This window comes from Astyanax mexicanus, unplaced genomic scaffold, assembly GCF_023375975.1.
Source record: "Astyanax mexicanus isolate ESR-SI-001 unplaced genomic scaffold, AstMex3_surface scaffold_34, whole genome shotgun sequence".
Classification (NCBI taxonomy): Eukaryota; Metazoa; Chordata; class Actinopteri; order Characiformes; family Acestrorhamphidae; genus Astyanax; species Astyanax mexicanus.
In genome coordinates, this window is record NW_026040044.1 from 3,453,063 (window position 1) to 3,468,723 (window position 15,661).

At 41.9% G+C, this 15,661-nt stretch overlaps 1 protein-coding gene and 1 long non-coding RNA gene across 3 annotated transcripts; both read left to right on the forward strand.

Moving 5' to 3' along the window:
* The first annotated feature begins 129 nt into the window (after positions 1 to 129).
* LOC125790051 (uncharacterized) lies at positions 130 to 13,645 on the forward strand. Of its 2 annotated transcripts, XM_049473161.1 has the most exons (10): positions 130 to 556; positions 1,828 to 1,980; positions 9,097 to 9,486; positions 9,613 to 9,663; positions 12,140 to 12,178; positions 12,394 to 12,435; positions 12,841 to 12,882; positions 12,984 to 13,022; positions 13,417 to 13,458; positions 13,560 to 13,645. In XM_049473161.1, the coding sequence occupies exons 1-10, from the start codon at positions 493 to 495 to the stop codon at positions 13,628 to 13,630; spliced, it is 933 nt and encodes a 310-aa protein (XP_049329118.1). In that variant the 5' UTR covers positions 130 to 492; the 3' UTR covers positions 13,631 to 13,645. The 2 variants fall into 2 exon arrangements, with proteins under 2 accessions (XP_049329118.1, XP_049329119.1); XM_049473162.1 differs by lacking the exon at positions 9,613 to 9,663.
* A 285-nt stretch (positions 13,646 to 13,930) lies between these two features.
* LOC125790059 (uncharacterized) lies at positions 13,931 to 14,636 on the forward strand. Its single transcript, XR_007429998.1, has 3 exons — positions 13,931 to 14,104; positions 14,201 to 14,239; positions 14,481 to 14,636. It is a non-coding gene; the product is annotated as an uncharacterized LOC125790059 (long non-coding RNA).
* Positions 14,637 to 15,661: the final 1,025 nt, after the last annotated feature.

Consider the following 15,661-nt stretch of genomic DNA (forward strand, 5'->3'; position numbering starts at 1 on the left):
TGCTCTCTACTGGCGAACAATTGGTACTTCGACTTTTTAAGGTGGACCGGAAAATCCGAATAAGACACTGGCGAATAAGACGCCAACTTCAGCCTCGTGGTACGATTTATTTATTTATGTATTTATTTATTTCCCAATGTATTCATTTCTGTTTTTCCTTGTCCTTATATGATAATGAAGGGGTGTGGTTTTCACGTGAAGGCTTGGCAATCAAGCCCAGAGAGAGAGAGAGGAGCTTATAAAAAAAAAGGAGCTTTATTTTTATAATAATTATAATTATTCTTAATCGTTTTAATCACCATATTACTTTTATTGGGTGATTTACTTAAGCTTTTATTGATATATGTATTTATTTTTTATTTGGGCAGTTTTGGTCCTCCATAGCAGGTTTTGCAGTAAAATATGTATGTTTGATGGTGTTTTGCAGATCTGTTGGACGTACTCCAGTAAAAGCTTCATGTCTGGAATATTCCAGGTTTATCTGATGTTATAATGGCGGCTTTCACACCTTTGCTGCTGCTCCTCATGGTGTTCATCGTTTCTGCTGTTCAGAAAGGTAAGGCATATCTGTCCCACGAATTTTGCCATTTCCTATAGAAGCTAGTTAAAGAGCACTGCACTGATCTGTGGAACATGTGTGTGTGTGTGAAAGTCCACACCTGTATATGTTGTAAGTTGTATAAGGTGTTGTATAAGGTGTAAGTTGGTCAGTGTGATCATGGTAAGGCCAGGTGAATTCTGGGAGTATGAGCAAGGCCTGATAGTGGGTGCATGCATTATGAATGTGTGGTAAAGCTCTTACTTTCACTATTAACCATATCATATCATATCTCTGAGTTCGAGTTCTAGTTCTGAGTTTTTCCACCATTTAATTTCACCATTATTCAAGATCTTTTTTCCCACCACATTCCTTCCTGGAAGATGATGTTCCCACACTGTCCTTCCACTGTTTTATAATAAAGCGTTAGACAGTTCTTAATGCATTTTTAGTCGATTTTCGTTTCAGTAATGTCTTTAAATGTCTTTTCTGCATTATTGATGCAGGATGAGTCTGACTTTCCAAATGGTTGTTTAATTAACTAATGAGAAGCTACTCCCTGCATCAGTTATTGTTACATTTAAACTTGTTGCAGCTGAAACATATTAATTAGCCATGCAGTAATTATTATCCAATGGGAGGATCTTACCTACTAGCTTAGTTAAATACGGGTGGTGACCTTTTTGTGGTCAGTCTGACATCATTCACACTTTTAACCACTTCCAAGATTTAAGTTTTTAAAAGAAAATGAATAAAATAATATTTATAAATATATTTATATTTATCAAACATAAAACCAACTTATATCACTAATAAGTGATAAATAATACATCCTGCTAGTTTACTTTCCTGCTAGTTTATTTTTAACATGCACGTTAATCTGTGTGGGTTGTACCCTCTAAATCTTCCTACCAGTAGTGTAGTAGAAACTGGTATTTTGGACAATAAAATGCACTGATCAGCTACAGAGTAAGTCACTTTGTGTCAATCTGGCAACCCACATGAGCTTGGACTTCTTAAACCATTATTTTTTTACACAGTTTATTTATTTTTTTTTTTTAGAATATTACGAACAGTAAGTCTGTTTTTAAAAGTCACAAAAATGAATGAAATTAGCTTGTTGTTGCAAATATTTTGTATTCAGAGTTGATGATGTATATTTTATAAACTGTGGGATCTTTGGGATTTCCAGGTGATGTAAAATATGAGAAATGAAGATTTATCAGGATTTTTGGATTTTAATCTGGATTGTTGATTTTGTTCTAATCTGTTTTATTATATTCCCACAGAGATTCACTTTTATCACATCAGCACTGTTCACTACAGCCCTTTCCACACTACCTCCCCCGAGCTCCCGGATACTGTCCGGCCGGATGATGAGAATCTGGATTCAGAAGAGACCCAAGAACTTTTCATCCACCTTCTGGAGATCATATATAACAGTGAGTGATGAATTCAGTCATATTTATATAAAAAAGCCTATATATATATATATATATATATATATATATATATATATATATATAGTGTGGCCGGCAGCGCCGACCTCGAGGAGAGAGGACGCTGGAAACAGAGCGCCGTTCAGCACCGGACAGCTCCCAGCTGCACCGCCTTCCCATGCCTGGCCACCGTTCAGCACCACTGGTGGGACAGTGGTGGAAAAACACCAGCAGGCGGGACAGCCCCGCCCTCCGAGCACGGCTGGAAGACACTGAGTGCTGCACGGCTGGCAGCCTCTCAACTCCACTCAGCAGCCCCATAAAAAGGCTGCTGAAACGGCATTCTAGGAGGAGAGCCTCCAAGACGACACTAACGCTGTCTCTCTGTCCGTCTCTTTCTTGCTCCTCCACTCTGTCCTCCCTACAGAATCCTGACCCGCAGTGTGAGCCGCCACGTCCGGGACTCCAGGACCCTTCTGCCAGCCCGAAGAGGAGCTCCTACCCTCCTGCGGACTGGCTCTGGACTCAGCCTCCGGCCCTGCCCCAGCTGATCCCACAAGGAGTGGGCTGCAGAGCTAAAGACTGAACTTTTTCCTTTTGTCTGTGAAAGACTCTAAATAAATTCCCCTTCGGGGTTGTTTAAGTTATCCTGGTCTCGTTGTGTTTGGTCCCCCACACCCGCCCCGGCGGCTCACACTGGTGGAGAATGCGGGCACGGGACCAAACTGACCACTAACTGACCACCCAAAAAAAAAAAAAAAAAAAAAAAAAAATTTTTTTTAGTCATCAATTTTCCTCAAAAAAAAAAAAAAAAAAAAAAAAAAAGAGAGAGACTAATTTCCCTGTCTTTTAAACCAGAGATGGATCAGGTGATACGGCAGCTTTTGGAGGCCAACCTCACCCAACAAGGGGTAACCCAGGACCTCGCCCGGGGACTTCGAGAGGTCACCGGAGAACTCCTGGCAGCGCGACGAGCCAGCACGGCAGCAGCCCTTCCCGATCCCAGAAAACATGCCCATCAGCTCCTCACCAAGTTGGGACCGGCCGATGACATCGAAGCCTATCTCTACACCTTCGAGTGCATCGCCGAGCGAGAAGTGTGGGAGAAGGAGCAGTGGGCCAAAATCCTCGCCCCGTTTCTGACTGGGGAGGCTCAGCTGGCCTACTATGCCCTGCCCCCGGAGGATGGCAGTGACTACGAGAAGTTAAAGGAAGAAATCCTCGCCCGGGTGGGGCTTGGTCCTTCCGCCGCTGCAGCGGAGTTTCATCGGTGGGGGTTTAAAACCAGCCAACCCCCCCGACCCCAAATGACACAGCTGCTGAGGACCGCCAAGCGTTGGCTACAGCCGGAGCAGCTGGGGCCAGAAGCCGTCACAGAAAGAGTAGTTATGGACCATTATCTACGCTCCCTGCCATTGGAACTCCGGAAGGCGGTCGGGCTCCGGAACCCCACCTCAGCCAAGGAGATGGTCGAGGCCACGGAAATGGCAGAGTCGGTGCTGTCCCTATCCCGACCGGAGAAAAAAGAGTCCGCTAGCATTGGCCGCCCAGACCTCTTCGGCCCCACTCGGCCCGAGCTGAAACCCCATGTCCATAACCTACCTCGGCCACGCTTCTTCGGGCCCCGCCCCCGGGAGCCGGCGCGGAGTCCCCAGGATGAACCGATGCCCACCGAACCCGAACCCTCGCCAAGTCGACCTCAGGGTCCAAAAGCCTGGCTGGCTGGATGTCGGCTGCATGGCATGGAACGGGGCACAGCCCCCACCCGCCTCCTGTGCCTGGACGGCCGCAAGGTGGAAGCTATCCTGGATACCGGGAGCACCGTCACTCTGGCCCGACCCACGGCTTTCCCCTGGCTCCATCCCGGTCCCGAATCCATCCAACTCTCCTGCGTCCACGGAGATCAAAGGCAGGTGCCGACGGCCCGGGTACACTTGGGACAACGCTCCCGAAATTGGGAGTTGTCCATCGGTCTCGTGCCAGATCTGCCGGTACCCCTACTGGTGGGTCGAGACTACCCAAACTTTGACGAGGAACTGCGGGGCAAACCGGAGAGGAGAATGACCCCTCGTAGGAGGAGGAAGCGCCGGCCCGTTGCTCCCCGCGCTCTGGCCGCCAGCGCCCACTCGGGCAGCAGTGAGCCAGTCTCAGAAGGTGAGCACAGTCCCCCCTCTAATCCTCTGTTTATGTTCCACCAACAGGCAAGGCGCGAGGGCTGTCTCAGCCGAGAGCAAAGGGAGGACGAGCGGCTACGGGAGGTATGGAAAGCGGCGCGTGAGGTGAATGGGGAGCCCAAAGGGGAGCCTAACCCAGTGCCCCCATACTTCATTATTAAAGATGACCTCGCTTATAGGGTGGCTGACCTAAATGGAGAGAGAGTGGAGCAGATGCTGGTGCCAAGAGGGAGAACCCGCACCATCCTTCACCTCGCACACCAACATCCTCTGGGGGGACATCTGGCCACCGACAACACGCTCGCCAGAATCCTCCGACGTTTCTATTGGCCCTCCATTCGGGCCGACGTAAGTCGCTATTGCCGAAGCTGTTCCACCTGCCAACTTACCTCCCCGTATAAGCCTCCTCCGGCCCCGTTAGTTCCCCTCCCCATTATAGAGACGCCGTACCAGCGACTCGGGATGGACATCGTGGGGCCGCTGCCGAAGTCTGGCCGGGGACATGAGTACATCCTGGTGATGGTCGATTATGCCACTCGCTATCCGGACGCGGTCCCCCTGAGGAAAGCCACCTCGAAGGCCATCGCCAAGGAACTGGTGCTCCTGATGAGCCGAGTCGGGATCCCCAAGGAAATCCTCACAGACCAAGGTACTCCTTTCATTTCCAAACTAATGAACGACCTCTGCCGGCTCTTGCAGGTAAAAAGGCTGACTACCTCCGTGTGGCACCCGCAAACAGACGGGCTGGTGGAAAGGTTTAACCAGACGCTCAAGAAAACCCTCAAGCGGCTGGTAACAACAGACCCGCGGAATTGGGACCTGCTCCTGCCCCACGCCCTCTTTGCCATCAGGGAGATTCCCCAAGCGTCCACGGGGTTCTCCCCGTTTGAACTGCTCTACGGCCGTAATCCCCGCGGACTTCTGGACCTGGTCAAAGATGCATGGGAATCGCAGCCGTCTCCATTCAGGTCAGTGATCGATCATGTTCAAGACTTACAAAACCATATAAAAAAAATTATGCCCATCGTCAAGGAAAATATGGAGCAGGCCCAACAAGCCCAAGCCCGGGTGTACAACCGACCAGCCCGTCTGCGGACCTTCCAGCCAGGGGATCGGGTCATGGTGCTAATACCCACCTCCACCTGTAAATTCCTAGCGAGTTGGCAAGGTCCATACACCATCACTGAGAGGCTGAGCGAGGTGAACTATCGGGTCGAACAACCAGGGCGGCGCAAGAGAGAACAGGTATATCACATCAACCTACTGAAAGAGTGGCATGAACCCCCTCCCCCTCCTGTGTCTGCCTCTTCCCAGGTGTGTTTTGCCGAGCACGAACCAGAAATCCCCACAGGAGAGGATTTAACGCCAGCCCAGAAGCAGGAGTTGAAGGAATGTCTGGCCCGCCATCGCTCAGTCTTCTCCGAGTCCCCCGGCCGGACCCAAGTGATCCACCATCGGATACCCACCGAACCTGGGAAAATCGTCCGGCAGCGGCCCTACCGGCTTCCGGAGGCCAGGAGGAAAGCCATCGAAGAGGAAGTCAGGAAAATGCTCCAGCTCCAGGTGATAGAGCCCTCTGCCAGCCCCTGGTCCAGCCCCATCGTGCTGGTGCCCAAGCCGGACGGGTCGTGGCGGTTCTGCAATGACTTTAGACGGCTGAATTCCATTTCCCGCTTCGACTCGTACCCCATGCCCCGAGTGGATGACCTCATCGACCGACTCGGAAAAGCCAGGTACGTGTCCACCCTCGATCTTACCAAGGGCTACTGGCAGGTACCCCTGGCCCCGAAAGACCGAGAGAAGACAGCCTTTGCCACCCCCTCCGGACTCTGGCACTACACGGTGCTACCCTTCGGCCTTCACGGGGCCCCCGCGACCTTCCAGCGCCTCATGGATGTGGTATTAAGGCCCCACCAGTCCTTCGCGGCCGCGTACCTGGATGACGTCATCGTCCACTCTGAGACATGGGGGGAGCACCTGGCCCATCTCAACAAGGTGCTCTCGGCCATCCATCAGGCGGGCCTCACCGCGAACCCGCGGAAGTGTCACCTGGGCCTGACCGAGGCCGCCTACCTGGGCTACCGCATTGGCAGAGGGCTCCTCCGACCACAGCAACAGAAGGTCGACGCCGTCAGTAGCTGGCCCACCCCCCGGAACAAGACCGACGTCCGAGCCTTCCTCGGGTTGGCCAGCTACTACCGCAGGTTCGTCCCACACTTCGCCACACTCGCCACCCCCCTCACCGCCCTACTGAGGAAGGATCAACCTGACGAAGTACAGTGGAGCGAGGATGCCCAGGCCGCGTTCGCGGCCCTAAAAAAATGCCTCACTTCGGAACCGGTACTTCGCAACCCCGACTTTAATCTGCCCTTCATACTCCACACGGACGCCTCGGACACAGGACTCGGCGCCGTGCTGGTTCAAGAATTCCACGGGGAGGAACACCCCATACTCTACATCAGCCGGGCCCTCAACCCGGCAGAGAAGCGCTATGCCGCCCTGGAGCGAGAAGCCCTGGCGATCAAATGGGCTGTCGAGGAGCTAAGGTATTTTCTAACGGGTAGACAATTCACATTGGTGACTGATCATGCACCTTTGCAGTGGGTTTCCAAACACAAAGATACTAATGCCCGCGTAACCCGCTGGTTCCTAGCTCTACAGGAATTCTCATTCCAGGTGCGGCATCGCCCGGGTGTGGCCCATGCAGATGCCGATGGGCTTTCCAGACGTTTCGGAGGGGGCGACCCGGTGAATCCCGCGCTCTGGTCCCAGCTGAGGGGGGTCCCAGCACCGGACAGCTCCCAGCTGCACCGCCTTCCCATGCCTGGCCACCGTTCAGCACCACTGGTGGGACAGTGGTGGAAAAACACCAGCAGGCGGGACAGCCCCGCCCTCCGAGCACGGCTGGAAGACACTGAGTGCTGCACGGCTGGCAGCCTCTCAACTCCACTCAGCAGCCCCACAAAAAGGCTGCTGAAACGGCATTCTAGGAGGAGAGCCTCCAAGACGACACTAACGCTGTCTCTCTGTCCGTCTCTTTCTTGCTCCTCCACTCTGTCCTCCCTACAGAATCCTGACCCGCAGTGTGAGCCGCCGCGTCCGGGACTCCAGGACCCTTCTGCCAGCCCGAAGAGGAGCTCCTACCCTCCTGCGGACTGGCTCTGGACTCAGCCTCCGGCCCTGCCCCAGCTGATCCCACAAGGAGTGGGCTGCAGAGCTAAAGACTGAACTTTTTCCTTTTGTCTGTGAAAGACTCTAAATAAATTCCACTTCGGGGTTGTTTAAGTTATCCTGGTCTCGTTGTGTTTGGTCCCCCACACCCGCCCCGGCGGCTCACAATATATATATAAATATACATCCATCCTATTGTCCATAATGACATGTGGGCAGCAATATTTACATTTTGTTTAAATATCAAATACTTAATGATGTTACTTTAGTATAAATGTAGGTTATCTACACTTTACTGGAATAATTGTTTTCACATTTTCACACAATTATCTGAACTTTCTACTCCTTACATTTTAATAAAAACAGTCTCGTCACTCCTATTTCATTTCAGCTGGGTAGTGCACTACAGGACTCTGTGGGCGTGGCCTAAGCTTTTGTTCTTAATGGCTTTATTTTTCTCCTTACATTACTTTTACTTTTATACTTTAAGTAGTTTTTAAACCAGTACTTTTTTTAAATACATTTACTTAAAGAGTAAAAAGCTTGAGTTGATATTTCTTTAACTTCTACAGAAGTATTTTAACCCTGTATTGAATGGAGATACTTTTGATATTGAGAGTTATATGTTGAATATTTTGAATTATTGGCATCTGGAGAAAATAGTTTTTATTATTGCAACATATACAGCAGAACAACAAAATATTGTTATAAATCTTTAAAAAAAAAAGTAATTTTTTTTCTATGTTTCTAATCCTTTTTAAATGCCATTTTTAATGTACTTTGTACCTGATTACAAACTTTATTTCTTGATTGATTGATTATTTCAATTTGAAACATGTAAAAGTTGACCTCGCCTGATGGCCTAAGCTTTTGTCCTTAATGGCCTTAATCCCTAATTTTTTCTCCTTTCATTACTTTTACTTTTATACTTTAAGTAGTTTTGAAAGCAGTACTTTTTTAAACACTTTTACTTAAAGAGTGAAAAGCTTGAGTTGATATTTCTACAACTTCTACAGTAGTATTTTATTAAACCCCAGTATCTGTGTTTTATCAAGTCTAAAGTCTAAAGCAGTTTTGTTTTCCCGCAAAATCTAACAGCACTTCATGCTTTTATGGAGATGCAGATTTCATTGTCCAGCAGGACTTGGCACACTGCCCACACTGCCAAAACTGATTTTTTTTTTTCATCAACAATAAAATTAATAAACTCCTAAAAATAGATCACTCTATGTTTAATACATATATATAATATATAGTTTCACCTGATTAATGAATGGAGATACAGGGGTTGGACAATGAAACTGAAACACCTGTCATCATTTCAGTGTGGGATTTTAGGTTTCATGGCTAAATTGGAGCAGCCTGGTGTTCAATCTTCATTAATTGCACATTGCACCAGTAAGAGCAGAGTGTGAAGGTTCAATTAGCAGGGTAAGAGCACAGTTCTGCTCTAAATATTGCAATGCACACAACATTATGGGAGACATACCAGAGTTCAAAAGAGGACAAATTGTTGGTGCACGTCTTGCTGGAGCATCTGTGACCAAGACAGCAAGTCTTTGTGATGTATCAAGAGCCACGGTATCCAGGGTAATGTCAGCCAGCATACCACCAAGAAGGACCAACCACATCCAACAGGATTAACTGTGGATGCTGTAAGAGGAAGCTGTCTGAAAGGGATGTTCGGGTGCTAACCCGGATTGTATGCAACCATAAACCCTTTGATAAAATTAAAGTGGACATGTTTTGATAAATTTTTTTGTGTGTGTTTCAGGTACTGAACATGCTGAGAGGAATATCTGTGAGATGGAGAGATTCTCCAGAGGAGCCGTGACCTTACCGAACTCTACATCTGACCACGGACTTACCGTCCTGTACCGGATAGCGACGGACGATACGGTTCAGTGTGTGGTGCTGAACAGTGATCTTCCTGTGGATGAAGAAGATTCACCCAGCCTCAGCCAGGTCAGCAGGGACTACCTGGTGCGGAGGTGCATGGAGAGGATCTTCAGGGGTTGTTATGAGGCGGCGACCGGTTCTGAAGATGATTTCTGGTTTAATTTAACCTTTAATAACATCAGTGACTGTGTGAATTCTCACCTGGTCAGAATCATCTTGACAGCAAAACCTCCAGCTGAAGAAGCCACCAGAGAAGACCTAAACGGTAAGACAAAAATGTTTTTATCGTTAAATAAAACCTCTAACTGATCTTAAACTTAAACCAGAACATCAGAGAGATGTTTAGTGAAAGGAGGAGGTGTTGATGGTGGTGCGCTTATCGTTCTTCCAGATGTTCAGATGGATGAAGACCAGGGTGGAGAAGATTCGGATCAAGTCAAGAGTGAGTTCAGAACTGCCTCAATTTACTTTTCAGTTCATTTAAGGGTTGCTGGTTTGAATCATGCTGCTTCTTCTCCATCAGCAGCCGGAGTCTGAGAGAGAGAGAGAGAGAGAGAGAGAGTATGGAGCTAAATTAGTGCCAAAACTACGCAAATAAAGAAAACGTATTCTGTAAATATGATACTACTTGCAAACAAACACAACACGTTTTACAAATACAAAACTCGACTATCTAACACACACGGTGTGTTTTACAAACACAAAACCTGATGGTTGTAAATATATACGTAAACTTTAAATAAATACACAGCTGTTTTCTAATACATTGCTCTTTACAAACAAATATAACACATTTTACAAATGCAAAAAGCAATAAACAACAAGTAGAACATGATTTTCAAACATTACCGTGTCATGATTCACGAACACGCACAGCCCATTTGTAAATCACGTGACTTTTGGCACACTTTTAGCAGTCGCAAACTCGTGTTGAGATTTTCTCACAAATACACCCCAACTCTACAAATGCATCGCTCCAGAACAGCAGGTGGCGCTGAGGGACACTTCACAAGCTGTGGCTGCACAGCAAAGCATGCCCCGCTTCCAGCGCTCCCCATTGCATTAATTTACACTGATTAAGGTGTTTAATACATCTATAATAATCACAATAATCACATTTTATACCCGATTTATACACGGGTTGGTTTGTTACAGACAGCAGAGATGTAATTATGATATAGGACGCTGTTACACATTACAAATATGAGCTTTCATGCTGAAATACTTTATATTATGCTCTTTAACAAAGAAAGAAAAAAATATTAATTGGTGTTTAAATTAATTAGATAGATAGATAGATAGATAGATAGATAGATAGATAGATAGATAGATAGATAGATAGATAGATAGATAGATAGATAGATAGATAGATAAAATAAAAGACCACTTAAAAATGGTATAAAAAAAAAAAATCTATGATTTTACCAAATTGAAAACCTCTGGAATCTAATCTACAATTCTTTGCATTATTTGAGGTCTAATAGCTTTGCATATTTTTTGTTATTTCAGCCATTTCTCATTTTCTGCAATAATGCTTTTAATGACAATATGCTGAAATACTCTGTATTATGATCTATGTATCTATCTATCTATTTATCTATATATATATATATATATATATATATATATATATATATATATATATATATATATATATATATATAAAATATTAAACTCCAATTAATATTATAAAGAGCATAATATAAAGTATTTCAGCATGAAAGCTCATATTTGTAATGTGTAACAGCATCCTATATCATAATTACATCTCTGCTGTCTGTAACAAACCAAACCGTGTATAAACCGTGTATAAAATGGTAGAGTTAAACACATTAATCAGTGTAATGGGGAGCGCTGGAAGCGGGGCGTGCTTTGCTGTGCAGCCACAGCTTGTGAAGTGTCCCTCAGCGCCACCTGCTGTTCTGGAGCGATGCATTTGTAGAGTTGGGGTGTATTTGTGAGAAAATCTCAACACGAGTTTGCGACTGCTAAAAGTGTGCCAAAAGTCATGTGATTTCCAAAGGGCTGTGCGTGTTCGTGAATCATGACACGGTAATGTTTGAAAATCATGTTCTACTTGTTATTTATTGCTTTTTGCATTTGTAAAATGTGTTATATTTGTTTGTAAAGAGCAATGTATTAGAAAACAGCTGTGTATTTATTTAAAGTTTACGTATATATTTACAACCATCAGGTTTTGTGTTTGTAAAACACACCGTGTGTGTTAGATAGTCGAGTTTTGTATTTGTAAAACGTGTTGTGTTTGTTTGCAAGTAGTATCATATTTACAGAATACGTTTTCTTTATTTGCGTAGTTTTGGCACTAATTTAGCTCCATAAGAGAGAGAGAGAGAGAGAGAGAGAGAGAGAGTACAGTAGGTCACGCTGTTTCTTTTCCATCAGCAGCCAGAGTCTGAGAGAGAAAGAGAGAGAGAGAGGGTACAGTAGGCCATGCTGCTTCTTTTCCATCAGCAGCCGAAGTCTGAGAGAGAGAGAGAGAGAGAGTACAGTAGGTCATGCTGTTTCTCCATCAGCAGCTGGAGTCTGAGAAAGCATGATTAGTTCATGTTGTTTTAGGTTGTTGAGTGTAAAATTCTGTCATAGTATTCTATCCCCTCAGTCCACATGCTCCTCCCAATTTCAGTGAAGCTCCTGTATCTCAGCTTGTCCAGAAATGCATGTGTACAGTGTGTCCTTAAGTGGTGGCTCAAAGTGTGATTTACACACATTGACTGTAGGGGGAGCACAAGAGCGAAAAATAAAATATATAAAATGCTGTTTTTATTATATATGTTTAACTACCCACTAATCATTTAATACTGTTCTGATTATTTTTTTATCGATTGACACTATAATGATATTTCATCCTGCTGTTCGCTAAATGTATAATGTATTAAATATGTATTTATTATTTACAGGAAGGTTGGCTGCTTCTATGGATATTCCTCTAACTCTGGGTAATACTGTTTATACCATTATCATTAACTGCTGTATGGTTGATCATTAACAACATTAGATCAAATGTATTTTTGCAAAGAATTTCAATTAAATGTTAATTAATACAAAAAAAAAAAAAAAATATATATATATATATATATATATATATATATATATATATATATATATATATATATATACATAATATAATTTTTTTTCATTCTCTCATTCTTAGCTGGTGATGATTTTGATCAGAAGGGACTGACTCCAGCTGGACGTGAGTTTAATACACTCTGATCAGAAAAATGTGTATATTTCTTGCTGGTCTTAATAATATTTAATAAATATGTTTTTATTAATTACTGGAAGATTTGCTGCTTCTATGGATATTCCTCTAACTCTGGGTAATATTGATTATTGTATTATTATCAGCTGCTGTTCAGTTCAACATTTCAACATCTCTGCCCTTGTCTTCACTGCTCCTATTTGCAGCCCCGCCCCCTCGTTACCTGTTCCTGGTGTTTCCTGTTTCCTGTCTACTTCTGTGTGAATATAGCCTCTGTGTTTCTGTGTTTCCTTGTTGGTTCTTGTGCATTTGACGTCTGTTCAATTTGCTAATAAGTCATTATAAATATATATTATATATATATATATTTTTTTTTTTCCATTCTCTTCTTTTTAGCTGGTGATTATGAAGGTCAGAACAGACTGATTCCAGCTAGACGTGAGTTTATAAGATCATAACGAGAACATTCACTAAACACAAACTAAGTACAACCTGATCTTTAAAATATTCATGATTAAATATGTATTTATTCATTACAGGAAGATTTGCTGCTTCTAAGGATATTCCTCTAACTCTGGGTAATATTGATTATCTCATTATTATCAGCTGCTGTACAGTTTAACATTCCGTAACTCCAATAATCAATATTAGTCTCATGTTCTCGTCCTGTTCCGTGTCCTCCCCTTCTGTCTCCATGTTTTTCTCGCCATGTGCTCTTTAGCACATGGCTCTCTGTTTTTTTTTCCTTGTCTCCGCCCTTGTCTTCAGTTCTTCCAATTGCTAGCTCTGCCCCCTTGTTACCTGTCCCTGGTGTTTCCTGTTTCCTGTCTACTTCTGTGTGAATATAGCCTCTGTGTTTCTGTGTTTCCTTGTTGGTTCTTGTGCATTTTACGTCTGTTTAATTTGCTAATAAGTCATTATAAATATATATATATATATTTATTTATTTTTTTTCCATTCTCTTCTTTTTAGCTGGTGATTATGAAGGTCAGAACAGACTGATTCCAGCTAGACGTGAGTTTATAAGATCATAACGAGAACATTCACTAAACACAAACTAAGTACAACCTGATCTTTAAAATATTTATGATTAAATATGTATTTATTCATTACAGGAAGATTTGCTGCTTCTAAGGATATTCCTCTAACTCTGGGTAATTTTGATTATTTCATGATTATGTGCTGAAAATTTCTTCACTTACTAACATCAATAATCAATATTCTTTTTATTTTATAAAAATATTATTTTAGCAGGATTAAGAATGCCTGGGCCAAAGCAATTAATAAGGAATAATCCGGTACACCCTGTGAGGCTCCAGTTAATACAGCTTAAAATATCATTTATCTATTTGTTTCCAAATATATAATTTATTTTTTAATGTAATAGCAAAAATCTTGACCAGAAATGCATGTGTACAGCGTATCCTTTAGTGGTGGCTTAAAGCACGAATTACACATCTTGACTGTAGGGGGAGCTCAAGAGCAAGAATTATTAATTCCACATAATGATGTGTTAATATAAGATAACAATATATTTAATTATAAAGAATTCATATTGAATGAAATTATTTAATAAATTAAACATTTTTTTCAGCTAATGTTTGTGGTGAGGATGATGAAGGTCAGAATAGATTGACTGCAGGACTGAGCCCAGCTGGACGTGAGTTCATAACCTGATCATGAAGAGTCTTAAAGAACTCTGTTCACTAAATTAGAAATTAATTTAATTTGAGATATTTTTAATTTTTAATTACAGGAAAATTGGCTGCTTCAATGGATATTCCTTTGACCTTGGGTAAGGTTGAGTATTTCACTCTATTTCAGCTGCTAATAACAGTTTATCATTTACTGTAATTAACTATATTAATATATATATTAAAATTGTTTGTTATGTACTTAATAATACAGGTAGTGGATAAATGGTATCTCAATAAAATGAGAGTAATGCAGAAAATACATTTTATAAATGTATATATTTATATTTTAAATATATATTATATATATTACATATATTTATCACATTTTTTCATTTTCAGCAGAGACAGCTGAATCTTTTGACCAGTGAAGAATCAGAAATTTGCAGTGGACACAATCACCTGCAAAAATGTTCTGGTTGTCATAATTTTTTTGGCAAAAATACGACATTTGTGTGTTTCTTTGGTTGATTTCTAAATAACCCTCCGTTTGTATTTTGTATTTTGTATTAAAACTTATGTAAAACAGTAGATTTTCTACACGTTGTCGGAGTTTAAACTGTGTACTGTAATAATTAAATATTTAATATTGAATATTGTTATTTTTTATTGAAACTGTTTTTTTATATGATGTGTTTTTATGTGTATATATTTGTTTTGCATTTACTTGATCTGAGATTAGATTTTCAGCTTTATTTTAAGAGCATTGGGTCAACAACTTTACTTGGTAACTGTTACAGTCTGGTCAAATGCAGTATAAACCAGAGAAACAAACTGATCGCTTAAAATGTTTACTTTTTTGTCTGCTTTGTATATTTCTGTATTTTTTATAAAATGTAAGAAATCCTGGTAATACAATGAATTAAAATATATATTTAAATAACATTTTTTGTTTGTCTTTGGGTAATGTCCCTTTCATATATTTTTTATTTGCACAATAAAGTATAATTTTATGCATATTGCTTTAAAAGAAATAATTGACATACAGAGACAATCAATATATTTGACGTGTATTTTCATATGAAGTTTATGAAAAAAATTACTTGCTGTAAGAATTAATCTACAATGTAGAAAATAAATAACTAGATGAGACTTTTATTTAGAGTAAATCATACTTCAAAGTGCATTTCTTTAAAATATACTTTTAAATAGTACATTTTAATTATTTATTATTTTATTATGTACACCTTTAATCGCGTATACTTTAGTATTAAAACAGAATTTTATTAATTATAAAGTATAATTTCATGCATATTGCTTAAAAATACATTTTTTTAAATACAGAGAAAATATATGTAACGCGTATTTTCATATGAGGTTTATAAAATAGAAAATGTACTTTTAGTGTGTTTTACCTAATTTGAACATACTTTTAGGGATATTAAGTATCATCTTAAACTGTCAAACATTTTTGTGTTTCCTGAAAAATCTACAATGTAGAAAATAAATTAAATTAAGAAATAAAGAAAACTTTTATTTAGAAGACTTTTATTTAGTCTCAATCACACTTTAAAGTACATTTC

Bases quoted from the DNA above. Each gene is read 5' to 3' on its own strand.
- LOC125790051 (XM_049473161.1), top strand. From the start codon at position 493: ATGGCGGCTTTCACACCTTTGCTGCTGCTCCTCATGGTGTTCATCGTT. The intron at 12,436-12,840 runs GTGAGTTTAATA...TCTTCTTTTTAG, and splicing joins GGGACTGACTCCAGCTGGAC to CTGGTGATTATGAAGGTCAG. The intron at 13,459-13,559 runs GTGAGTTTATAA...TATTCATTACAG, and splicing joins CAGACTGATTCCAGCTAGAC to GAAGATTTGCTGCTTCTAAG.